This window comes from Pipistrellus kuhlii, unplaced genomic scaffold, assembly GCF_014108245.1.
Source record: "Pipistrellus kuhlii isolate mPipKuh1 unplaced genomic scaffold, mPipKuh1.p scaffold_m20_p_94, whole genome shotgun sequence".
NCBI classification, from domain to species: Eukaryota; Metazoa; Chordata; class Mammalia; order Chiroptera; family Vespertilionidae; genus Pipistrellus; species Pipistrellus kuhlii.
Genome location: NW_023425600.1, coordinates 52,401 through 78,342, shown reverse-complemented (window position 1 = coordinate 78,342; position 25,942 = coordinate 52,401). Strand labels below are relative to the sequence as shown.

The following is a 25,942-nucleotide window of genomic DNA, read 5'->3' as shown; positions in this document are numbered from 1 at the left end:
TATTTGACAAAACAGAGCAGGCTACTTATGGCCCGAGAATGATGTTAAAAATATTAATGGCCCTACACAGAAACAAGGTTCCCCACCTTGGTTCACAGGGAGGCAGTCCAAGCCACCTTTGACAGTTAAGGCGGCAGTAACTACAAGTCTTCAAAAGAATCACACAGTGCGCCCCCATCTCCAAAAATTCCTCTGCTTTGCTTTCATTGTTCCATTTGTCAATTAAAAGGCTCCTAAGTAAACATTTTACAGATATCACGTAAGCTACTATCTTACAGCCAGGCCACCTCACAGCAGAACAAGGAAGTCTGAAACCCCCCTGAGCACAAGGCAGGCCCAGCCCCTGCCGGCCTCAGCAATGACTTGCTCCTCCTCGAGCAGAGAGGGCAGGGCTGTTTGGTCCCATCAAAACCAGGCTCCAGAAGAACGGGTTCACACAGGATGGGCCTCCCCCTCCATGAGCCAAAAGAAGAAAAGGACAGTGGAGGAACTGTGCCCTGCTCCCCGGTCCCTCAGACACTCCTGGACACGGAGGTGACGGGACAAGCAGCGGGAACAGCTCAGCTCCTCTAGAAACACCATCCTCTGGACCAAGGTCGCTGTGCAGGCCTGACTCACCACAACACCCCACACACCGCACTGAGACACAAGCAGCAGCGATCCCAGGTCCTCCACACTGCGCGCTGTGGCTCGGGCTTCATCAGAACCACACTCAGAGGTCAGCTCCCACGAAACAGGAGCGCATTTCCATACCTGGGCACCTGTCTAATTCAGGCGGCAAAAGAAGTTAATTATAAAAGAATACATAAAAACCTTCATTATGTCAATGTGCAAGGTAAAAATTCAGAAAAGTCCCTGAGAAGAGGAAAGAGACCATTAGAATTCCTAAACGACAAGTCAGATGACAAGACACAACAGTGTTAAACAGAAAAGGCGCCACCAGTCCTCCTGTGAATCATGGTGACACCAAGTAGACAGCAACCCTGACAATGAACTTACCAAAGAAGTCGAATGAAAATGGGTCCCTTCCACCAAAAAATTCCCTGAACACGTCATCTGGGTTCCGGAATGTGAAGCCGAACTCGAACGGGTTGTCGAAGTGACTTCCACCTGCACAAGCACAGCACACTCACTTATCAGTTCTTGTTCAGGGCAATCACTTGTCCACAGAAAATTAGCAAATTTCAAGACCTTAAAAAGTATCCCAGCCGAAACTGGTTTGGCTGAGTGGATAGAGTATTGGTCTGCGGACTGAAAGGTCCCAGGTTCGATTCCAGTCAAGGGCATGTACATTGGTTGCAGGCACATCCCCAGTAGGGGGTGTGTAGGAGGCAACTGGTCGATGCTTCTCTCATATCGATGTTTTTAGCTCTCTATTCCTCTCCCTTCCTCTCTGTGAAAAATCAATAAAAGATATTAAATTAAAAATTTTTTTAAAGTATTCCATAAACCTGAGGCTCTAACATTCAAAACCATAGCCCCGCCCTGACTCAGGTGACATGTGTTTGGACTTCAGTGCTCCAGAAGGTCATGTCAGCAATGTGGCTTCCCTTCCTTCCCACCATCTCTCAATGTGTCATCAGCACATCCTCTCTCACCAGGTTTATTTTTTGTTAGGGAACTTCATGTAAACCAAGTGTACTAGGGTAGTTTTGGAGTCTTGATTCCAAATGTACACCACAGGCGATTACAGAAACTTTTCGTCAAAAATACACCTGTCTAGCACTGGCCAAGTGGCTCTGTCAGCTGAAACATTTGCCCATACACCAAAAGATGACAAGCTGATTCAGTCAGGGCTCGTGCCCAGGTTCTGGGTTCGACCCCTGGTTGTAGCGTGTAAAAGATGCAACCAATCGATGATGTTCTTTCGCTCAGGTGAGAATAAAATAAAATAAAAATACACCTGTCTAGCTTTACCACCAGAGCTAGTGATTTTAGTTTTTCAGTAGATCTGTTTTTAACCCCCGAGGATATTTTGACATAAAGGGTGGTGATGTGTACAAACTCCCGGTATATCATGTGAGTCTAACAAAAGCCTCCTTCTAGGCTATGTGAACGCTGTCGCTATGACCTTCCACTGCCTCAGCCAGGGGCTGCATCTGTACTCACTGAAACTCACTGTCCCAGCAAGCTAACAAATTCCAAACCTTTTGTTGCCAGAAAAAAAATCAACATTTACATACCTCCACCTCCACCTCCACCATTTAATCCTTCTTTGCCATATCTGTCATAGATGTCCCGTTTTTTAGCTATAAATTTAAAAAGAAAAGTCAATAAAACCAAGTTCCCGTCCCATCCAAGTGCAATAGATAAAGTTTTCCAAGTTGCAAGTCAAAAACAACACAGTTCTGTGTTCACTCTCAGTGATAAGGAGTTGGGACCAGCTTACTTTAAATGACAAGGGGGGTTCAGGGAAATCTAAGTACAGCTCTCCATACTCAGATAATGAATAATTATGAAGTTTAAAACATGATTATAAACATTAAATATTTCACTTTACCACCCAGAGAGACTACATGTGCTATATTACATCATATCACAAAGTAACAAAATTCTTCCTAGAAGTGATGGTAGGAACTGAAAACAAGAAAAGGAACCTGCCCTGATCTACAACCTAGCCAAGCCTTTCATGACATGCAACTTTCCTGTCCTCATTACCTTCTAGAATGAAAAGAATGGCAATGCAGCCCTATTTACACAGCAACCCTGTCAGTTCTTCTGGCACACCACCACGGGTTCTCCAAAACCGTGCGATGAAATGCAGGGCTGGGGGAAGTCAGGCACAGGAGCAAACCACTCCCAGCCAGGAACCAGAGTCTGGGTAAGAACAATAGCTGTACCTGTGAAGGGGATTCCCAGCAGTCTGGCTGGGGTTCAAGGCTGAATAAGAGACCATGAAAATTGCACACTCCATCAAAAAAAAAAAAAAAAAAAAAAGGGGGGGGGGGGTGGGGGGCAACAAGCCTGGCTGGTGTGACTCAATGGTTGAGCCTTGACTCAGGAACCAAGAGATTGCCGGTTCGAGTCCTAGTCAGGACACATACCTAGGTTGCATGTTCAATTCCTGGTAGGGGCCATGCAGGAGGCAGCCAATGTTAAATCTCTCATCTGTGTTTCTCTCTTTCCCTTCCTGTCTCTAAAAGTCAATTTGGAGGGGGTTATTTTATATTGATTTTGGAGGAGGGTGGGGGGGCATGGACACATCAATGATGAAAGGGGATCATGGATCGGCTGCCTCCAACAGGACCCCTACTGAGGAGTCACTGCCGCAGCCAGACCTGTGCTCTCCACCAGAACGAACCCGAACCCTTCAGCCTGCAGGCCGACACTCTACCCCCGAGCCAAACTGGCCAGGCTGGTGTGGCTCAGTGATTAAAGACAGGGCACATGCCGTTTGTGGAGTCGGTCTGTTTCTGCCCATCATCTCCCTTCCGCTCTGAAAAATAAAAAGAGGCCAATAAAGTTTTAAAGGGGTTTTAAAGATCCTCTTTCTGTGTGCAGGAGGCAGCTGATCGATGTTTCTCTCTCATCGACATTTCTAACTCTCTCTCTCCCTTCCACTCTGTAGAACATCAATAAAATATATTTAAAAAAAAAAAAAGACCCTCTTTCTGCGAATTTCAAATTTGAGCTCAATATGCCCTGACTAATGTTCCTGGCCTAGGGAACCCACAAAAGAGACATAGGTCCCCTGTGTTCATGTTAGTCCAGCTCAAAAGCTGGACCATCAATTTAAGACCTTAATGTTTCATTATAATAAGACTAGTGGCCCAGTGCATGAAATTCATGCGGGGGGGGGGGGGGGGGTGTCCCTCAGCCTGGCCTGCACCCTCTCCAACCTGGGACCCCTTGAAGGATGTGCAACTGCCAGTTTACAGGGATAAGGACCTAAACCGGCAGTCAGACATCCCTCTCCCAATCCGGGTCTGCTGGCTCCTAACTGCTCACCTGCCTGCCTGATTGCCCCCAACCACTCTACCTGCCAGCCTGCTCACCCCAACTTCCCCTGGCCGCCAGCCTGCTCACCCCCAAATGCTACCCCCACTGCCAGCCTGACACTTTCAACTGCGCCCCCCCACCCCGTGCCAGTGTGCTCGCCCCAACTGGCCCCCTGCTGGCCTGCTCACCCCCAACTGCCCCCCCCCAATAGTCTAATCACCATAAATGCAATCCCATCCTGACCTGATCACCCCCAGCTGCCTTCCCCTCTTGGCCTCTAAGCTCCTCTACCTCGGCCCTGCCACCATGGCTTTGTCCAGAACGTCCAGAAGGTCTCCTGGAAGGTCTCCCAATCTAATTAGCATATTAACTTTTAGTTAGTATAGACAGAGGCCTGGTGCACAGGTAGGGGCCGGCTGATTTGCTCTGAAGGGTGTCCCAGATTAGGGTGAAGGTTCCCTTGGGGCAAGGGGCAGCCTAGGCGAGGGGCCTGTGGTGGTTTGCAGGCCAGCCACGCCCCCATGGGGTAAGGGTCCCCACTGGAGTGCCTGGACAGCCTGGGTGAGGGGCTGAGGGCTGGGTACAGACTGGCCACGCCCCCCCACCCAAGCCCCTTTTTGAGCGGAGGTCAGGTTGTGGGGGTGCTTGGTTTCCTCCATTGCCAGGGGCAACCCAAGCCTCCTGCTTGTTCCAGCTGTATGGCCGCTGCCATCTTTGTTGGGTTAATTTGCCTCCTCGCTCCTGATATGGCTGGTGGCTATAGCAGAGACAGTCAACGTGCATGTTTCTCCTTTATTAGTGTAGATGACTGACAGGCATCCGTGTTCTTGTACTTTCATAATTAACCAAAGTTACTTGTGAAATTAGATGCCAAGGCCTTCCTTTAAAATAAAGAAGGGAGCCACTAACGGATACAAGATGCTCCCATATATTGTAGTAACTGTTGATATGGTTGAGCGTAAAATGGTGTTTGTCCCAACATAAAAAATGACTTTTTAATAGTGAACCCAGCCCTAGAAGGCCTGACTCAGTGGACAGAGTGTCAGACTGAAGGGCCCCAGGTTTGATTCGAGCCAAGGGCACATGCTTGGGTTGCAGGCTCACCCCCCAGTAGGGAGTATGCAGGAGGCAGCCAATCAATAATTCTCTCATTATTGATGTTTTTATCTCTCGTTCCTTCTCCTGTCCTCTCTGAAATCAATAAAAGAAATATCCTATCTAATAAAGAAATATGCTAATTGACCCTCACATCATCACAAATATGACTGCACCCACAGCCAATTGGAGACACTATGCTAATTTATTGCCCCACCCTCAAAGATTGTGACACCCAGTCAATAAGGAGAGAATCTTGACTGTCCCACCTCAAAAATGGCTGCACCTACAGCCAATAAGGAGGGAATATGTTAATTGACTGCCCAGCCCTCAAAGATGACAGTACCCACAGCCACAAGATGGTGGCGCCCAGTCCACTCAGCCCCACTAGGGCAGCAGGTGTACTGCCTGGGGGCAGGCCCGGCCACTCCATGCACCTACCTCCATAGTCCCCCAGGCCCCTCAACACTCCAGGGCTGGCCCAAGGTGCAGGCAAGCCTTGGATGGCGGCTGCCCAGCTGCTGCCCCAAGCGCAGGCATGCCTCACATGTCAGCTGCCCAGCCGCCCAGAGTCGGCCTGAGGCGCAGACACGCGGGGGTGTGATGGGGCATCGCCTTCCACTCCTGAGGGCTCCCAGACCGTGAGAGGGAGCAGGCCAGGCTGAGAGACCACCCTCCAGTACATACATTTTCATGCCTGGCCTCTAGTATTTAATAAAAAAAATTAGTGACCCTGACCTATGCAGACACATCAAGTGAATCAGCCTCTACCCTTTCAAATGCCTCTATCTTGACTCACACTACGTTATCTAGTATTGCTTCCTGGCAAGGCTGACCAGTGGTTTTCCGGATTCCTTATAGAGTCCCTCTACCCCAGAACCCAGACATGTCTCCTCTTCACCAAGAACTGTGGACTGGATTTGTTAGCAGCTAAGCTTTAGCATGACTCACGAAACTAGGCGAATGGACCTGACTTCCATTAGCACTCAATACCTATGCTCTCAACCAACCAAGAAAGTCGAAAGTAGTCTTCTTGGGCACCACTGCCCAGTGAGGTCTTGCCCTGGGGTCACTTACCATCAGAGAGCACCTCATACGCCTCAGCTACTTGTTTGAATTTCCTCTCCGCTTCTTCTTTATTCTCAGGATTTTTATCTGGGTGCCACTTCAATGCCAGTTTCCGATACCTTTAAAAGAGTAAAAAGGTATCGATCACAACCAAAGTCCAAAAATCCAATAGTCTCTGAAACAGAATGAGACAAAAAAATGACTTCAGAGCTACAAACTCCCTTTTTCATTCAGAACCAAATTAAGTAGCTCTAAAACCCAGAGAACATAATACACACAGATCTCCATCAGTAGAAAAGTGTTTGCTGTGAGGACAAAGTGTGCACAGCACGGGCTCAGACGTGAGGCTGAGATGGCCCTGCTCACTGAGCACTGAAAGGCTGCCGCACGACCGTCCTCCTGCCTTCACATTCTCGTTCCTCACAGGGAGGCTGCTGTCTCAGCCACAGCAGTCATGTAGTCCCATTCTGGAGGCAAGTCTATGGTCATAGTAACATGAAAATCACAAGCTTTATAGATTTTAAAATATCCTGCCATGGAAGGTGTTCCCCATGGTTAGAGCACATCAGCCTGCACATGGAAAGGTCATGGGTTTAATCCCAATCAAGGGCATGTACCTGGACTACAGGGTGATCCCTGGCCTCAGTCAGGGCATGTGAGGAGGCAACCAATCGATATGTATCCCTCACATGGATGCTTCCCTTTCTCCCTCTCCACTCTCTCTAAAAATCAATGGGAAAATATCCTCAAGTGAGGATTAACAAAACAAATCCTGTCTAATACCGTTTCCCCGAAAATAAGACAGTGTCTTATATTAATTTTTTCTCCCAAAGTTGCACTAGGTCTTATTTTCAGGGGATGTCTTATCTTTCCATGCGCTAGGTCTTATTTTCGGAGGAAGTCTTATTTTTGGGGAAACATGGTATTAGCTAAACATTAAGTAGCATATACTTAGTATGAGGACATTAAATGAGGAGAGAGGGTGCCCTTTAAAATCTAAGACTAGAATAAGAACCACATGAGGCTTTATCATGGAGAAGCAGACCCAACCCTTTAAAAGGCTTCAGCCCTCCATAAAAGATGACAGAGCACTGGGAGAACTGGAGAGAAGAACAGGGCACGCAGGTGGGTTCGACTGCAAGTCGGGTCAAGGCCAGCAGAGTGTAGTGTCCTGTGCTTCCACCCAGATTTCAGGCTTCCCCACCTGGGCTTGAGCAGCAGGGCGGGGGCCACGAGGAGGGCCCGTAAGCACACACAGTACTGGGGGTTTCCTCAGGGGGGAAGACAGCCACACACCTATAAGCCTCACCGTTTTCCCAATCATCTCACATGAACGAGGATGAGTCCACAGAATGGACTGTTCTAAGAACATACACCACCCATAGCTGCAATTTTCTTCATTAAAAATAAATGAGGCTAGCCCTAGCCGGTTTGGCTCAGTGGACAAGAGAGTCAAGGGCACATGTCAAGTTGTGGGCTCAATCTCCAGTAGAGGCGTGTAAGAGGCAGCCAACCAAGGATTCTCCCCCCCACCCCCTTCCTCTCTGAAATCAATAAGAACATCCTATCTAATAAAAGAGTAATATGCAGATTGACCATCACTCCCACACATAAGATGGCTGCCCCATGTGGTCAAAGATCCTGCCCCCATGTGGACACAAGATAGCCAGCAGGGGAGGGCAGTTATGGGCAATTAGGCAAGCAGGGGAGGGCAGTTGGGAGGGACCAGGACTGCAGAGGAGGACAGTTGTGGGCGATGAAGCCTGCAGGGAAGGGCAGTTAGGGGTGACCAGGCCGGCAGAGGAGGGAACTTGGGGGCAAACAGGCTGGCAGGAGAGAGTTAGACATCTATCAGGCTGGCAAGAGAGTGGTTAGGGGGTGATCAGGCTGGCAGGCAGAAGTGGTTAGGGGCAATCAGGAAGACAGGCAGGCGAGCAGTTGGGAGAGAGCAGTCCTAAATTGTGAAAGGGCAGTTGGACATCCCTGAAGAGGTTCCAGATTGGAGAGGGTGCAGGCTGGGCTGAGGGACACCCCCCAACCCTCCCGTACATGAATTTTGTGCACTGAGCCTCTAGTATTAAAATAAATAAATAAGGCTAAATCAAGTCTGTCAATATTTATTCATTCAACTGCACAAGACAAAATGGGAACATCTTTTAAAGTACTAGCATTTTCTAAATTCATATCTCATCACCCTGGGACTCTGATGCCCCATGCTCACAGGCACTGGACCCTTTATGTTAACATCTAATGATGCCCTGGCCAGGGCTCAGTTGGTTAAAGCATCAGCCTGATACGCCAAGGTTTTGGGTTCCTCAGGGCACATACAAGTAGCAACCAATGAATGCATAAGTAGAACAACAAATCAATGTTTACCTCTCTCTCTCTCTCTCAACAACAACAACAAAAAAAAAAAAAAAAAAAAAAAAAAAAAAAAAAAAAAAAAAAAAAGCCCGAAACCGTTTTTGGCTCGGTGGATAGAACGGGGTGTGCAGGAGGCAGCCGATGAATGTTTCTCTCTCATCAATGTTTCTAGCTCTCTATCCCTCTCTCTTTCTCTCTGAAAAAAATCAATAAAATATATTTTTTTAAAAATTAGGAGCATTTTTATCAACCCCTTAATATTTTGCTTCCCAACAATTATCATCAGTTTGGCTCAAATTAGCTCAAATTATCAAAAGCAACAACAAAACATCTAATGAATCAATTAGATCCAAGTCACAGTCAGAGGAGCAGGCTGGTCTCCCAACAATGGGGATTTTCAGACGACCCCACAGGATGCTTGTGGCACCACACTCCCCAAGTGCCAAGTCAACTCCATTTCAAAGTCCAATGCCAGGCTCTCTGGGGTTACCTCACATACTCAGGAAGTTTGACCCACTTTGAGCAGAAACAGAATCCACTGTCCCAAGGAAAGAAACAGAGGAAACCATGCGACCTAACACCGCCCCCCCGCCCAATGCCGTTGTGATACAGAGTTATGCTGTCCAACGGCACAGACGATTTAAGAAATACAATTACTTACGCCTTTTTAATGTCCTCGGCGGAGGCATGTCTCTGCACGCCTAGAACTTCATAGTAATCCACCATGTTTTACAGGCTGTTGGAACGAGTCCTGCTATTAGAAATCCAGGGTCAGTGACATCAGGGCAGGGAAACAGTGGACTTCCCAACTTTTTTACCTCATGGCACATAAGCTAATTACTAAAACTCTGCAGAACACCAAAACATATTTTGCCAACCTGACAAAAAAAAAAAAAAAAAAAATAGGTACAGTTTTGATTCATTCACACTGGATGGCTATGGTGTTGGCTGTTTTCATTTGACAATCCAAGGAGAAAGAGGTCAGTGCCCCTGACTACATAGGCTGGTATTGCATTTCTAAAAGTTTTTGCAGTACACCAGTTGAAAATCGCCAACCTAAACAAAATAAAACAGGTGACTTGCCAGAGATGTGGTGCCCACCTGAGCAGCAGCAACTGACAGGCCCCTGGCAAACATCCTTTCTCGCCTGAATGCTCAGAAGCTTGTTGCCTCGTCCCTTATTTGTGTCCCATGTCAGGCACTGGGCAGCACATTGGGGCCACCAGGAAAGAGTGCCTCACCCAGAGGATCCACAGCATGGAACCACACACCTTCGTCTCCCCACATCCTGGGAGGGAAAGGGGGGCCATCTTTAAGGGCCATCAGTGTGAAGTAACGTGAAATTCAGAAAATAATAATATATAACCTCAAATACACCAATGAAAGTTCCAAATATTAAATGTTTTTAAGAAACTCAATAACTGTACAGACTACAAATTTGCCACTTAGACTACTAAAATATGGCCCTCGCAGGTCTGGCTCAGCGGATAGAGTAGGGGTGTCGAACTCAATCAGAGAAGGGGCCAAAATCTAAAATCCAGCCTAAATCGCGGGCCGAATGGTTTACTGAACAGTCATAAACTGTCATTGTGATGGAAACGCAGCAGAGTGCAGCGATAACAGCGTGGTGCGGGCCACATTGCAAGGCCTGGCGGGACGGATTTGGCCCACGGGCCTTGTGTTTGACACATGTGGGATAGAGCATCGGCCTGAGAACTGAAGGGTCCCAGGTTTGATTCTGGTCAAGGGCACATGCCCAGGTTGCAGACTCACTCCCCAGGAGGGGGTGTGCTGGAACAACCCATGGTTCACTCTCATCACAGATGTTGTTCTTTCCCTGTCCCTTCCTCTGAAATCAATAAAAATGAATTTTTTTAAAAACAGAATAGTAAAATACGTATTTCTCAAGTAGAGTCCCACCATGTTTTTTAAATTACCAATTAGCCCAGCCAGCATGACTCAGTGGTTGAGCATTAACCTGTGAGCCAGAAGTCACAGTTAAGTTTTCAGTCAAAACTCTGATGGATAATTCTCTCTCATCATTAATGTTTCTGTCTTTCCCTCTCCCTTTCTCTCTGACATTATATATAAATATATAAATATATAAATATATATATATAAATATATAAATATATATATATAAATATATAAATATAAATATATATATATATGTGTATATATATATATATATATATATATTTATTTTTTAAATTACAAACTAGGGGGGAAAGACGCTATAATTACTATTTTCTTGTAATTCCTCCAACCTGGCATTCAAGTCCAGCTAGCTGAGAGGCACACACCAAATGTGGCACAATAGTTAGTGGAAGGCATGTCTGGGTTCAAGGTTGTTCACTGCAGTTTTTTCCATTTTTTAAACATGTTCAACGTAAGATCTTAGGGAAACTGTTTTAAATGCAATCAATTAAAAGATACGGGAGTGAGACAACTAAAGTTTTTCTCACTGGTAGTTACATCATTCAACGCAGAGTGGCAGCAGTGAGAATGTTAAGTTCAACCTGGAAATGACCACCCACAGAAGTGGCCGTTCTTATGACCAGAGGCACAGCAACCTGCAATCTTCAAGAATTAAAAATCTGGCCATCAGCCACAACAGTGGCGCAGCCGCCAGAAAGCAGCAGAAAACTAGCATGCATGCCTCAGCTCTACTCAAAAGACTAAGGATACGCTGGGCTACATTCGCTGGGAGCTATTGTAGCCACAGGTCTGCGGCAGTCTTAGCAGTGACAAACAGGGAATGATGCCAGCCCATTGTCACAACAGGAGAGACACCTCTGCACAAAGCTCCCACTTCAGAGGTCATCTGATGTGTCAGAGGCCATGCTTAGGTATTTTTGCTACCATTTCAAAGCCCAGGCCCAGGTTCTCCAAGTCCCAATGGCTCACCTTATATTTGCAATAAGTATGACGTTTGTACAAACAATTATGGTTTTGTGGCAGCCAGATCCTCAAGGCAGTTGGCACAGCCATGGGAAGATGGGTGGAACTCAAAGCCTTGCCTACCAGGTAAGTTCGTGATTGCTCAACCACCTACAATCCCCCGGGGAGACTCCTGCCCCCAGGCACTCCTGTGAACATGGTCAGTGCACACAGGCGCCCTCCAAGGCTAGTGCTTTTCTTCTTTCTAAACGAAAACCACCCCATGAAGAAAATTCAAGTGAACTGAGAGAGACCAATCACATCCTGCCACCCGTTTTTGCCAATGCTGACCCTTCTCTACTCCCTCATCCAACCCTGGCCAGCTCCCACCCAACACCTGAAGCATCCTCTTATTTAGAGTCAAGAGCCAGCCTCCCCATTAGCATCCCAAGAGACATTTTCAGGGCTTGTTCTGTGTGACTTTCCAAAGCGCTGTGCACACTGGGCTTTCTGGTCGAGGCAGTCTCTGGTCTGCCTCTCCTGCCAGCTCGCTTCCTTCCACAAGACCTGCTGGGAAAGCTCGGGCACGCCCACTGGTTAAATAGCATATATTTAGCAATGGTTCTCCAACTGTGTGTCCAACCCTGGGTCTCTCTTATGTACATCACATTGATAGACAAACAGCTACTTGACTTAGCCATCTGGACATCTGACAGATATCTCAAATAGAACATGACCAAATCTGTTGACTACCCCCCAACAGATCCCACCTGGTCATTCTCTAATAAATTCTACCTTGAGCTTCCAAGCTGCATGACTAGAAATATCACCAGCATCACCATATACAAAGTGAATTAATTCAGCTTTGTCTAGTGTCCAGCAAACTATCTCAAATACCTTTCCTTTTCTCCATCTTTAATGGTACCAGCAGTGCCACCCTCACCCACTGCAGATGCCGGCTGACTCAAGCACACCTTCCCCTCTCAGTGGAGGTGAGCTGATCACTGATAAGCAGTGCATCCATCAGCCACAGCACAGGAGAAACCAGCTGTCCCACAAGTGCAGGACTCCAGTGCTCACTGCTACCGACAGTGGGCACCTGCACGTCTCTCCCTTTGGGGAGAAGGCAGATGAAATAAAATTAATTGCCCTGCTCATGTACGTCTGGGGCTGAAGAGATACAAGAGCCTCGGACATGGGTCAGGCAAGAAAGGAAAGAAGCTGCAAAAATTACAGGCCAACTCAAGGGACACAAGGAATGACTGAGGAAGTGGACCAGCATGGAGGTGACTAAGAATAGACCACTAAATGCCATCTGGCTCCTGGAGTAGGAAAAGGTCATTCATGAACACTTGATGGGATAGAACAGTCTGTAGTCAACAGTCCAGTAGCAATGCTAATCTCTCACAGAAGCTGGTGTAAGGAAAGCTGGGTGAAAAGGCACACAGGAAAACCCTTGTACCATCCTTACAACTCCTCTGTAAATCTAAGATACTTCAAAATTAAAAATAAAGTCAAAACAAACAAGTACAGCCATGTCAAAAGGACATGAGTCCTGAGGGTGTGTCTCAGTGGTTTAGTGTCGACCTATGAACCAGGAGGTCCCAGTTTAATTCCTGATCAGGGCACATGCCCAGGTTGTGGGCTCAGTCCCGTGTGGGGCATGCAGGAGGCAGCTGATGTTTCTATCTTTCTCTCCCTCTTCTTTATTCTCTGAAATCAATAAAAATATATTTAAAAAAAATAAGTGAATGAAAATAACATCTCTTTCCCCCTGGCTAGTGCTGCTTAGTGGTTGGAGCATTGGCCTGAGCATCGAAGGGTCTAGGGTTTGATTCCTGGGTCAAGGGCACATACCTAGGTTATGGGTTCGCTCCTCACTCCTAGTCAGGGCTTATGTGAGAAGCAACCAGTCTCTCACATCGATATCTGTCTGACCCTCCCTCCTTTGATCCTTCCCTCCTCCTTCCTTCCACTCTCTCTGAAAAGCAATGGAAAAAAATACCCTCAGTTGAGGATAACAAAAAAGTAAAATCTTTTTTTATTCCTAACTGACCAGCATAACAACAATAATTATTCGATTATACAGGCTTCTGTGTATCCATATACTTGTAAGTGAAATGAATGACCATGACAGGCAGGGAGGGAGGAATTAGGAATACCTATCTGTTTGTAGAAGATATTTTGAAGCGAGCTAGTGTTCGGTCCATGTATCTTCCGCTGGTTACATGACAATCACGTAGAGGATTAAGAAGCCCATTTCATGGTGCTGTTTCATGTCACTGCCCTTCACAGAGGTGTTTTTGGTAAGCTAAAAGCAAGACCCTCTGCCAGCAAAAAGATTATGCTCCCGTTACTGTGATTGTCTCCTTACTGATAGCCCTGATATCTCCAGGGTCTGCCTGTGTAACAAATACTAAGGACAAAAAACAGTCAAATAAAATGTTCAACTAAAGGCAGAAAAAGGTGTAAAACAAAAACAGCAACAAAGAATAAAGGCAACAGGTAATAACAAATATGGGAGCAATTAACCCAACTCCACAATCTTCACTTCCTATGCCAATGGTCTGAAGCCTCCTAACCACACGCCCACCAGGATCTCCTGTACTCTGCGTGACATCCACGTCACCCCACTCATGCAGCTGACCACATCAGAAACCTAGGCGTGCCTAAGATCTGGCCTTCCCCACCACCTCCATAACCAATTACCTGTTAATCAGCAGCTTCCCGTGCCCTGATTTAAACACTCATTTCTGTCAGGCACACCACTGCCAAACACTCACACCACACATTAGGCAAGTCAGTTATTCAAACCTTCCAACAATTCCCTACAGTTTAGGTTTTACCAACTTCTGGTCTAGTTCTTCCTCTACATGCTGATCTCCTTTACTATTTTTTTCAATTTTAAAAAGTTGATTTGTTAATGAACACACTGTTAAGACCCACAAAAGTCACATATTACAAATGCTAGTTATTTTTACTGCAACAATGTGGAATTAAAATAAGCTTCCTTAGTGTACTCCCAAAACTACTACACATGGCACCTTCTAGAGACAGACTCTTCTGCAGAGAACCAACACCCCACTCCTCCTCCCACACCTTCCTGGGTGTAAAAGGATCCCACCACCTGCGGGCTCCAGACAAGGCAATGCTCTGACCCTCATCCTGCCTAGAATGCCTCCCCAAGCACCGTGTCCCTTTCCTTATGTGGACTCTACCTTATACATGCCTCCGTTATAACAGTCATACTCATCACACATGACACTGTAGTTTTTAAAATGTTTTTAGCCTACCAGGTGTGGCACAGTGGTTGAGCATCAACCTATGAACCAGAAGGTCACACACAGTTCTAGTCCAGGTCAGGGCACATGCTGGGGTTGTGGGCTCGATCTCCAGTAGGAGGTGTGCAGGAGGCAGCTGATCAATCATTCTCATTGTTTCTCTCTCTCTTACTTTCCCCCTTCCTCTTTGAAATCAATAAAAATATTTATTTTTTGAAGGCCCATCTGTGCATCAATGGCCATTTAAGTATGTGCTGTACTCAGTGACCTTAACAGTGGTGCACAAAGGGTTTATAGGCCCTAAGTCTTTCAAAGGTTTTCCGCTTTGGAAGGCATTAGCAAATTAATGAATATTCGGGTTGACCTTGCTGTCTATCATCATAACCTTTTCACTCCATTAGTCAATTAATCCTTTCTCACGACTTCTATGGAAACCATCACTACCTGGGGGCCAATTCTTTGGTCACTATCTGAAATGTACTTTTAAAGTCATTCTGTCCATGTTTGCTGTTCAGTCATAAGGATATTACACAACTTGAATCAGTGAAATAATGAACTTAACTGGAGTCACTTAAGTTAGTATTGCTCTTATTTTTTCAACTTTAGGTAGAGCAGGAAAAGCTGACTTTGTAAATAAATAACATGAAACAAAAATATAACTGTGACATTCAAGGTGTTAGCTGGACTGTAATCATACTGTGGTATACAAATGTATCAACCAACATGCTTTGCACCTCCAGTGTTGCATGTCAAGTGTACTTAAAAGAGAAAAACAAATAATGTAAGATTAAGTTATCAAAATAAAAAATACATATGTACACGCAAGAACAAAAAAAAAAAATGTGCGAGTGGAGACAAGCGGTAATTGGGGACTGGAAAGTAGGTACTAGACCAACACAACCAACTACCGCACAAGCCCTTGAATGGCTTAGGAATTGGCAAGGTTATTTCAGAAAAAAAATAAAGACCAGAATTTCCCCCTCTAAAATGACAAACATTCCATGGGGCAGAGGGCAGAGTGAATGTTCATGTCCTGACATGGCTAAAACTTACTATTGAAATATGTCGCCATGGCGAGTCCCAGCCTGAGCACTGAGTGGATACTGATGCCTGTCCTCCCTGGAGAAACGAGAACCCTGAAGCCCAGTGCGGCATACCCAGTCTAGCATCACACCAGTGGGAAGTAAGGAGCCCAGACCGACCGACCTAGGCACTCCAGTGCAAGCCGTCCTCTCATCACTATAGGTAAACTGAAGAAATTTATGCACCAAAAAAGGTAAACATAGCCCTGGTTCACTTGGTTGGGCATCATCTCATGCACCCAAAGGTTGTGGGTTCCATTCCCAGGTCAGTCAGGGCAGCTGGTAGGGGGCATGCAGGATGATCTGCTCACATTCATATTTCTCTCCTCCTTCCCCCTACTCTCATCTCTGCCTCTCTCCAAAAATCAACTTTTTTAAATGTATACATCAGTTTTTTAAGAAGACTGCCTACCTGCGGTCTGGATATTGCACTAATTCCCATTCTGGCCAGTACTGTTAGCCTGAAATTCTCGGCCCTCAGAAACCATTACTGACCTGGGCCTGATCTGACTGTTCTCATGTTCAAGTGCTTCCTACAAACTGCTTACTGGTCGTGGTCCATTTTCCACCTAGAAAAAAAATTTTTTAACCAAACCTTACAAAGGCTTTGTTGGGACCAGTGGAATCCAAGCATTAACTGTGTCTACTCATCAGCCTTTGACATGGGGATGCCCACTGGATGACACATGTTGTTAGCGCCGGGAAAAGTGTTGTCAATATGCTTCTTCCGACATTACTGAGAGCAACTCAGGGCTCTGAAAGGGCTCTGGGCCAGCATAGAGCAGGCCGACAATTTGCCAGGGTGAGTGCTGTGAGCCTGGGCTCCAAGAACACAGGAGCCTCTCCAAGCACAACCTACCAAGCACACCCTGAACGGCAGTCTCCCGATCAGTAATGCCCATGAACTTGTGTAAAGGAGGGTACCGAGGACCATTTGAAAAGACTGTCACCCATTAGCATGTTAGCCTATGCATCTGCATCTGAAACAAGCACCTTGCAGTCACCTGGAAAGCAAAGCAGAGACTCTTGCCCACTAAACAAGATGAATTTATAGTAACCAAGCCCAATTAGCAAAGCAGTAAAATGTGACTGCACACCAGTAACTGCTAGATTCTACAAACCCTAATCTAGTCTCCCCTCAAGGAGATGCCAGCACCGTCCCCACAATGAGCAGGCACTGGTTTTCCCTTGAGTTTTACTTCAGCCTCAGACTGCTGGGGCAGAGGAGTCTGTCCTCACACAGAGCTGGCCCCACCAAGGAGGAAGCGATTCTCTTCCCAATCTGCTAGTCAACAACCACCCCTCTAACTCCTAGGGTCCACCGCTGCCCATTCAACACTCATATCCTCCAAATAGGTAGATATATATACAACACACACACACAATTTGCATATTAGCTATATATGCAAATTATCCCTGGGGGAGTTCAACCGGGAGAACTAAGTTTGATAGCTCACTAGATAGATGTGTGCTGACCACTAGGGGGGCAGCTGGGAATGAAGGCAGGTCCTGGCCGGCAGCAGGAGGCTGGAAGGCCAGGCCTAGGGACCCTACCCATACACAAATGTCCTGCACGGGGCCTCTGGACACAAATATGACGATGAGCCAGGGTGCACACACAGTACCCAAGACGTTCCGTCAGGGGAAGGCTGGAGTGCACACACCCACTTCCCTTCTGGTGTGGACCATCACATCAATGCCTGGCAGAGAAGTTCTGAATCCCAGAGCTCTATCAGCTGGCATATCTCCTCTACAGGTGAATTAAATTGCTATCACTTACATTTAAAAGCTTTATCATTAGAGTTCTTGAAGGTAGACTTGAGTTTAAAATAAGTCTAGGTCACTGGGGGGGGAAAAAAGTGCCTAGATCCCCCAACAAAACCACTAAATTCTATATCCGTGTTATCACGGAAGTACTAGAAAAGCACTGTACAGAATCCCTCATGCCTCCCGTGTTTTTTTGTGTGTGTGTTTTTTTAATATGTTTTTATTGATTTCAGAGAGGAAAGGAGAGGGAGAGAGAGGTAGAAACTACAATGATGAGAGAGAATCATCAGGTGGCTGCCTCCTGCATGCCCCACACCGGGGATCAAACCCTAAACCTGGACTTGTACCCTGACTAGGAATGGAACCATGACCTCCAGGTTCATGTTGATGCTCAACCACTGAGCCACGACGGACTCGGTGGTCGTGTCCGTCTCCTCCATGTTCTTAATGAAACAAAAAAATACATGTGCCCAACACAACTGTTACTAATATACCACTCTGGGCAGCCTGACAGAGTCCCTGAGCTCCTCAACATCTCCACAGCCTGAGGCCTTCTGCTATCCTATCTGGTCATTCACATAAATAAGGTGTTACTGAACAAAACTGACAAAGACCTTTCTCAAATCCTTCCCTCTAGAATCAAAGAAACCTTACTCTGCTTGCAAAAACAACACTAACTCCTTACTCCTTTCCAATCCGTAAGACTCCACTGTGAAACTGGAGGTGAAGCGCGGAAGGATCCTTCTTCCAGAAAGCCTTTCACTGCTAACCACCCGCAGGTTACACCTTGTTGTAATGATTCAAAAGGTCGTAATGTCCACTGCCCACCATCCCTATGTTTAGCTTAAAAAATGGCTAATCAAATATATATTACTGCTATTAACCCAGAAAATAGGCAATTTTAAGTAAAATATTTTTTAAGTATTTAACTCACGTTGTGGCATCTAACTGGTTACAATACTACTGGAATGGAAACAGACAAGAAGTTTAAATAAAAGGAATTGGAAAATCTGGTACCGCTTCCCAGGTGTCCTTCATTTCTGATGATTTCCTAGAACAAGTCCACAGGTGGGAGAAACAAACAGACCATCCACTTCAATATTTTGTTCTTAACCTAATATCCCTTAGAGCTTTTCTAAGACACAGTTTTTCCTTTATGACTCAACATGGACACCACCGTCACCTATTAATTCCTTTCATTAAAATAAAATAGAACACAGACCTGGTAAGCACTGTCTCTAAGTACTTGTGAACTTAAATTGTATGCTATGTGCATATTTCCCCAACTTTTCTAAACTCTGGATCCCACTGTTAACTGCAGAACAGGAATCAGAATGCAAACAAAGCAAGTAGAAGGATCCAATTCAACCAGTACTTGGAGCACTCTGGCTGGGACAATGCTACAGGCACCAAGAACACAGCATTAAGGCCTACCCTGAGGAATGCACAGGGTTGCCCAGCACCGCACACAAACACAAGGCAAACTCTAAACGCCTCTGGGGGAAAGGTAGGGTGAGAATTTTAAAGGCACAAAGCCACATTCTTCCTTGAGGAAATCACTCTTCCAAAGACAACTGACACTTGCGCCTGAGCCTGGACGGACAACTACGTAGGCTTCCACCCAGAGATGAATGGATCCAGTAGTGCACACATACAATGGAAAATTGCTCAGCCTCAATGAAATTGCTGTCATTTGTGACATGTAAGGACCTAGTGTGTACTGTGCTAAGTAAGTGCCCTAGTTGTTTGGCTCAGTGGACTGAACGTCGGATTAAAGGGACCCCAGGTTCGATTCTGGTTAGGGGCACATGCCCAAATTGAAAGCTTGATTCCCGGTGTGGGGTATGCAGGTGGCGGCCAATCAATGCTTCTCTCTCATCATTGATGTTTCTGTCTCTTTTTCCCTTTCCCTTTCTCTCTGAAATCAATTTTAAAAAAAAGGGGGGGGGGGGAGGAAATAAGTCAGACAAACACCAAAGGATTTCATTTACATGTGGAATCTAAAAACCAAAACACATGAATAAACAAAGCAGAAACAGCCCCATACAGAATGGACTGAAGATTATCAGCAACAAAGCTGGCATTGTTTTTCACTTATAATGGCAACAATTTCTTACAAATTTCATATAAGGTAAAAAAACGTGAGAAAACCAAGTTATGTCTAGATAAGATAAAGATTCTGAAATAAAGTACCAATGGTAAATGACACGACAGAACCTTCTCTACTTAAGACATATACTATAAACCTTAGAAATGTATTGTAACTACTTGTATTTTTCAGAATTTCCACTCCTTAAAAAGGTTCTTTAAATTTACTTCTTAGGTAGGCTATGAAAACAAAAGGGGTCAGTTGTGATTTTTAACTATGTCCTCCTAAAAATACAAAGCTTATGGGGCGTGGGCAGGCAAGAAGGGGAAAAGGGAACATATGTAATACTTTCAAGTATAAAGATATGTTTAAAAAACCAACTTTGGAAAAACACTTTATAATCAAAACATAAGAAAATCATCAAATTTTTGCTATGTGGCTTATGCAATGTCATTTTTCTAACTAGGCTTTAAAATTGTCTTTCCATTTGTAGCATTGTTCTCATCTTCGCCAATTTGTTCTTATTTAGCCCCCTTTTTTCAAGTTTGAAGTTCTCCCAAATTCTATTCCAAGAGAAACTGCAGAATTTGTTCAATCTTGTCACTAACCCTCCATCCTTGTTCATTAATAAGCCTGCAGTTACCTGCCTTGCACCACGAGGTGGTGTCCGGGACAAATTTAAAATGAAACCAATTTTTTAACACACCAGCATCCTAAATGCTAGACTTATATCCTAGGAAGTGAAAAGGCAAAAAGAAATAAAGGTTTTTAAAACCCTGTTAAAATATCAACATACAAGGGCTGATCCTGCTCACTTACTGCTCAGCACAGCTACCAGAAGTGCTGTGCAAGCGCCCAGAAGAATTAAACAACGTAGCAACTGACCTTTATCCTCAAGGAAGGAACCAGTCACACCACTAAGGTGACATGGTGAGGATTACACAGACCTGAAAAAAATGAATTTAAAATATATGCCCAAGTTTTAAAGTGCCCTCTGAAGTTGTAAAACACACACACACACACCCATTGACCAAACCTGGCTTTTGAGTTTGCTAGATAGAAAACTGTTGATACTGGTGACCAGTACAATTGTAGATTTGAAACTATCCAAGAGAAAATATTTTTGGTTCTACCACATAAAAATGGGATGGCTTAAACAGGAAAAGCTATCGTATGACTCTTAGCTGCAGGTATCAGACAAGTTCCCTCACCAGCACCCAGTTCAGAGTATTACTCAACACTGCCCACCCTGTCCTGCAGCCAGAAATACCGCCCAAACACAGTTTTCAAATCCAAAAGAACATTCTGAAGAGAACTCTGAACTCATCTGACATTTTAAAAGACGATGGAACCCCCCCCCTTTCTCGTCTTCGGCTCCACTCAGCCCATTTCTTCCCCTCCCACTTCCTGTCTTCCAAACCTCCCAAATGCATGTTCTTGCATCATCCAAAAGAACCCAGCTCAAGAGCTGTAAATAAAGGTGCACTCACCTTTTCCTCGGAATGCAGAACCCTAACCCCACAGCAGCCTAGATCTCATTGGGAACAAGAAAAGTTGGATGAAACTTCCCACAGAACCTGGAGGGGCGGGTGAACTAGGCAGTCGGGGGAGAACAGCATGTAGTTCCTTAAACATTTATCTTCACAATTATTTTTTTAACAACTGTGATCACACCTAAAGGAGAATCACCAAGCACTTCAAATTATGGGTTTATCTTTCCCTTATGGACTGAGGCCACATACTAAACCTGACAATTTCAGGGGAGGCCTATGTGGCGGCCTTACAAACTCAGAGAAATTAAAACTTTTTAACTAAAAGCAGTTATTGGTAGATAGTCATGGCCTAGGGCAGTCTTTTTCCCCTAATAATTTGTTTCTTAGTATTTACTGATTTCAGAGAAAAAGAGAGGAGAGATAGATACATCAATGAGAGATAATCATTGCCTCCTGCACCCGCGGACAAGGGGATCAAGCCCCCAACCCGCCCCAACCGGAATCGGATGGTGACTTCCTGGTTCATGTATGCTCCACCAGTGAACAACGAGGCCGGGCCCTCATAATCTTCACTTAACTCAGCCTGTGTTTTTGCATTTAGGATTAAAAGAAGAAGAAAAAAACTTGATGGACAAGCCATTGCAATACCTAATTTCCTTCTGTCTGGTCCCCACAAATCCCCTCATTGTTACTATTAATCAGTTAATTGTTGACTGTTAACCATCCGTACCCACCGAGGTAAAAAGGTATCATTTTTTATGCAATCCCATGGTTTCCCCATTTTGCTTTCTCCCACCTTCCAAATCTATGACCAATGGATTTCAAGTAGCCCAATTTTATCTCTTTTGATTTTAATGTATAAAAGACAAGGTGCAACACTGCCATTTTCCGGGACATTTTCTCAATCTGTTGAGGTTTTTGCTCCAGCAATTGCCATCAGTTTGGCTCAAGTAAACTCATAAAAATTCTCGACAAGTTTGAACGTTTCTTCCGGCTACACCTTCTTTTCGTCATTGAACTTTCGATCAGCTGCCTTAAAAAGATCCCAGTCACAAAATCTCCCTAGGAATCCACAGCTGAAATGCAAATGCTGAAACCGCGGGAGCGCGGCGGCCTCGGGCCCCGGGGCAGCCCCTGGGGGGCGGTCTGACCTTCCCACCCGGCTCCTTCCGGCGGCGAAGCCGGCGGGCGGGGAGCGAGGGTGGCGTGATTGCCCCGCACCAGCACCGGCTTCGAGAACCTTTTCCGAGGCGACAGTGTCCCTTTTGTACCCCTTGCGTCCTTCCCATACTTGGGCAAAAATGGTACCAGCTTCAGTTACATAAGCCGCGGCACGGAGAGGTGAGACCGGCGTGGTGCTCAGGGACAAACTTTCCCGAACCGGAGAATTCTGGAAGCGTCCCCTCGCCCCGCCCGGCCTCGCTGCGCCACGGCCACACGCGCCCCGTCCCCCTTTAGGAGCGTCTACCTTTTAGGGCCAGAAAGGAGGGAGAAGCCGGCCTCTCCCGCCGCAGGCCCTCGGCCGCTCCTGGGAGGACGCGGCCGCGCCGGCAGGACGGGGGCGGGGGCCCGTCGACCGCCCGCACGAGTCCCCCTAACCGCCGGCGCGGGTCCGGACCCCGAGACCGGACGAGACCCGCCTGGAATCCGAACCGGGCCCGGCCCTCCGGCCCTCCGGCCTGGCCCACACCGGCCCCGCCGGCCCCCCGCCCCGGCCCGCCCGGCCCGGCCGCCGCCCCCAGCGCGGCCTCACCAGATGCGGAGCCGGCGGCGGGGAGGCGGCGGGGCGGCAGCCCGGTGTCTTCGGCTTCTGAGCAGCAGCGCTGGTGACGGCGGCGGCTCCTCGCGCTTTCTTTTCTCCTTTCTCCAACAACAAACAGGAAGTGCGTCACGCGGCGGCGGCGTGCCGCGTCCATTTCCGCCCTGCCGGCCGTCGCGCATGCGCCCCGCCCGCCCCAGCCTTCCCGAAGGTTCTCGGCGGCGGGCCGCGCTGCGGCCGCGGAGGCTGCTTCCGGCCGAGTCCCGCCCCCGGGGGCCGGAAACGCAGGGGACGCGTGCGATGTGGGGCCGGTGGTCCGGGGACCCCGCGCCTGGACGTTAGGGGGGCGCCACGCGCGGGTCCCGCCGCCTCTGCGTGACCACCGGTCCCACAGGGGACACGCGCGCAGCAGCGCGGGCGGGGCCGAGCTAAAGAATGAACCCTGACCCCGAGGGGGGGTGGGACTGGAAGCTGTCGCCTGGCCCCAGGAGGTCAGTGCGGTGGTCTCAGTGCAGAGGCCAGGGCTGAGTTCGGCTCCGGGGCCAGGTGTCTGCTGACTCCTCCCCCCAGCCTCGCCCGCCCCTCAACCTCCGCGTGACAGCACCCTCCGCACCTAACCAGGCCCTTAGGAAATGAAGGGCTGCTCATCCTGCCTCTGCACCCTGAGTGCCGCCTTGCCTGGGCCCTGGGCCCGGCTCGCAGCCACCTCAGCTAACCACCTGCTGATCCTCACTCCTCTGAGCCACACCGGGCTGACTGACAAGGGCATTCAGATCCCAGGTCCGGCGCCAGGGACGCTTGCACAGCCTTGGTTCTAGTCTAACTTACTTCAAAACATTGTGTTGTCCACCTGAAGCTGATAAACTATGTCATCTGCAATCGGGAAATAACTTTTTAAGAAAGATTGCTTTATATCGTGCATATTTCTCATGTTTCTTGAACCCTTATGTCGTTTTAGCAGGTGACCACTTAGCACAATAAATTATTTTTTTTAATCAATTCTCTACATTTGTAAATGCCTGGTCAAAAAAAGGGAATAACAGTATCTGGTTTCAGCATGGACATCTCACGATAAAACTGAAGATAATTTCAGCAGAGACTGGAATTTCATTCAGATATACGCAGCTTGGCACCTCACATGTCACCATATCTGCCAGCAGGCTGATGGAGTTTTATTTCCCTTCCAGTGTTGACAGTACTATCATGTGACACTTTGCATTTAAATAAGTCCCTACAGCAAGTGTGCGCTAATCTTGAAATACAGACAGCACAGACGCATGAATTTTAAATAGTAAGTGGTAAGCTAGCCACAAGTAACTTATTCCTCCCTAAAAAATTAATAAAAGATTTATTGAAACACCTGTCAGTGCAGTGAACTGTACCACAAGGAAAACCAGCTAGTACAAAATGAAGCGCCAGCACTGATGGACGCAGTGGCATCCTGGGGAGCAGAGGGTAGACGCCTGGAAAAACCGAGGTGTTTAAGGAACTCTATGGAATGGCACACATGCTCTTTCGAGATAAGATTAAGAATTTATTCCAAAATTCATGTCTGTGCAGATGGTGCTACTGGAAGCTCTAGCTCAGAGGACCATCACTCCAAGTGGAACAGCAGGACTTGAACAGGAGGGTCCAGGGTGGTTTGCCCAATGGTTAGAGCATAGCCCGAGCACCGCAGGATCTCTGGTTGAGCCCCCAACCCTGGTCCAGACGACTGTGGAAGGCAGCCAATCAATGTGTCTCTCTCACATCCTCTTTCTCTCTCATCCTCCCTCCCTCCATCCCACTCTCTAAAAAAAGTCAATGGAAAAAAGTATCCTTGGATGAAGGTTAATAAAAAAAAAAAAAAAAGAGCCGGGACCGGTTTGGCTCAGTGGATAGAGCGTCGGCCTGCGGACTGAAAGGTCCCGGGTTCGATTCTGGTCAAGGGCATGTACTGTGGTTGCAGGCACATCCCCAGTAGGGGGTGTGCAGGAGGCAGCTGATCGATGATTCTCTCTCATTGATGTTTCTCTCTATCCCTCTCTCTTCCTCTCTGTGAAAAATCAATAAAAATATATTTAAAAAAAAAAAGAGGTGGACAGGTGATTGGTCCTGTGTGGAGCCCAACAAGTGAAGCCCCGCAGTGACACATCTGAGATCCATGGGAGGCTGGACAGCAGAGAAGCCGGGAGACTGACTGCTTCGTAAAATGCAGATAACAAGCTGGATGTGAAGGTTGATGGTAGGTGCTTCTCTCGGTAAACAATAGCTCTTCATGTCAAGCCCTGCTGGAAACTGATAGACGGTGCAGGTTTCTCTCAAGCAAAATGTGCAAGTGATACGAGGGGGCTTAGGCACACACACACCCTGCCAAGCCCAGGAGTCCAGGCACCTCAGGTTGTTGGAGTGTTTGGAATGGCACTGGTGTTAGACCCACAGGTCACACTGGACCTGGGTTCCTCAACCTGGGACTTGGGTTCTGGCTAGGAAAGAATTCAGAGCCAAGACCCAAACTATAAGTGAACATTTATTGGGTAAGTCATGGAGGTGGAAAAAGTAATTCCTACAAGAAATGGCTTAGGACCGTGGTTGGCAAACTACAGCTCACAAGCCACATGCGGCTCTTTAGCCCCTTGAGTGTGGCTCTTCCACAAAATACCACGTCCTAGGCGAGTCTATTTGGAAGAAGTGGTGTTAGAAGTTTAAGTTTAAAAAATTTGGCTCTGCCAAAACCGGTTTGGCTCAGTGGATAGAGCGTCAGCCTGCGGACTGAAGGGTCCTGGGTTCGATTCCGATCAAGGGCATGTACCCTGGTTGCGGTACACCCAGTAGGGGGTGTGCAAGAGGCAGCTGATCGATGATTCTCTCTCATCGGTTTCTAACTCTCTATCCCTCTCTTCCTCTCTGTATAAAATCAATAAAATATACTTTTTTAAAAATTGGCTCTCAAAAGAAATTTTAATCGTTGTACTATTGATATTTGGCTCTGGGGACGAATGAGTTTGCCAACCACTGGCTTAAGAAACAAATTGTAGGTAAAGGAAGAGCCCTTGGAACTTGGGCGTTAGGAAGCTAAAGGTAAAGTGCTGGGCAGGGAAGGGGAGCGAAAGGAATGGGCTGCCCCCAAAGGGAGAGCACTCAAG

At 46.9% G+C, this 25,942-nt stretch overlaps 1 protein-coding gene across 21 annotated transcripts in view; it reads right to left on the bottom strand.

Moving 5' to 3' along the window:
• Positions 1-23,086, bottom strand: part of DNAJB6 (DnaJ heat shock protein family (Hsp40) member B6) — a 56,560-nt gene extending 33,474 nt beyond the window's left edge. For 3 of the 21 annotated variants that reach the window (XM_036428857.2, XM_036428871.2, XM_036428864.2), the window contains exons 1-5: positions 22,812-22,951; positions 9,128-9,220; positions 6,112-6,221; positions 2,184-2,249; positions 1,000-1,110 (exon numbers count right to left, since the gene is read on the bottom strand). In XM_036428857.2, coding sequence (XP_036284750.1) covers positions 1,000-1,110; positions 2,184-2,249; positions 6,112-6,221; positions 9,128-9,192 — 352 coding nt within the window. In that variant the 5' untranslated portion in view covers positions 9,193-9,220; positions 22,812-22,951. Of the gene's footprint in view, positions 1-377; positions 762-999; positions 1,111-2,183; positions 2,250-6,111; positions 6,222-9,127; positions 9,221-22,811 lie in introns of those variants that run through there. The other 18 variants (XM_045578284.1, XM_045578285.1, XM_045578291.1 and 15 more) reach the window with 15 other exon arrangements.
• Between the last annotated feature and the right edge of the window lie 2,856 nt (positions 23,087-25,942).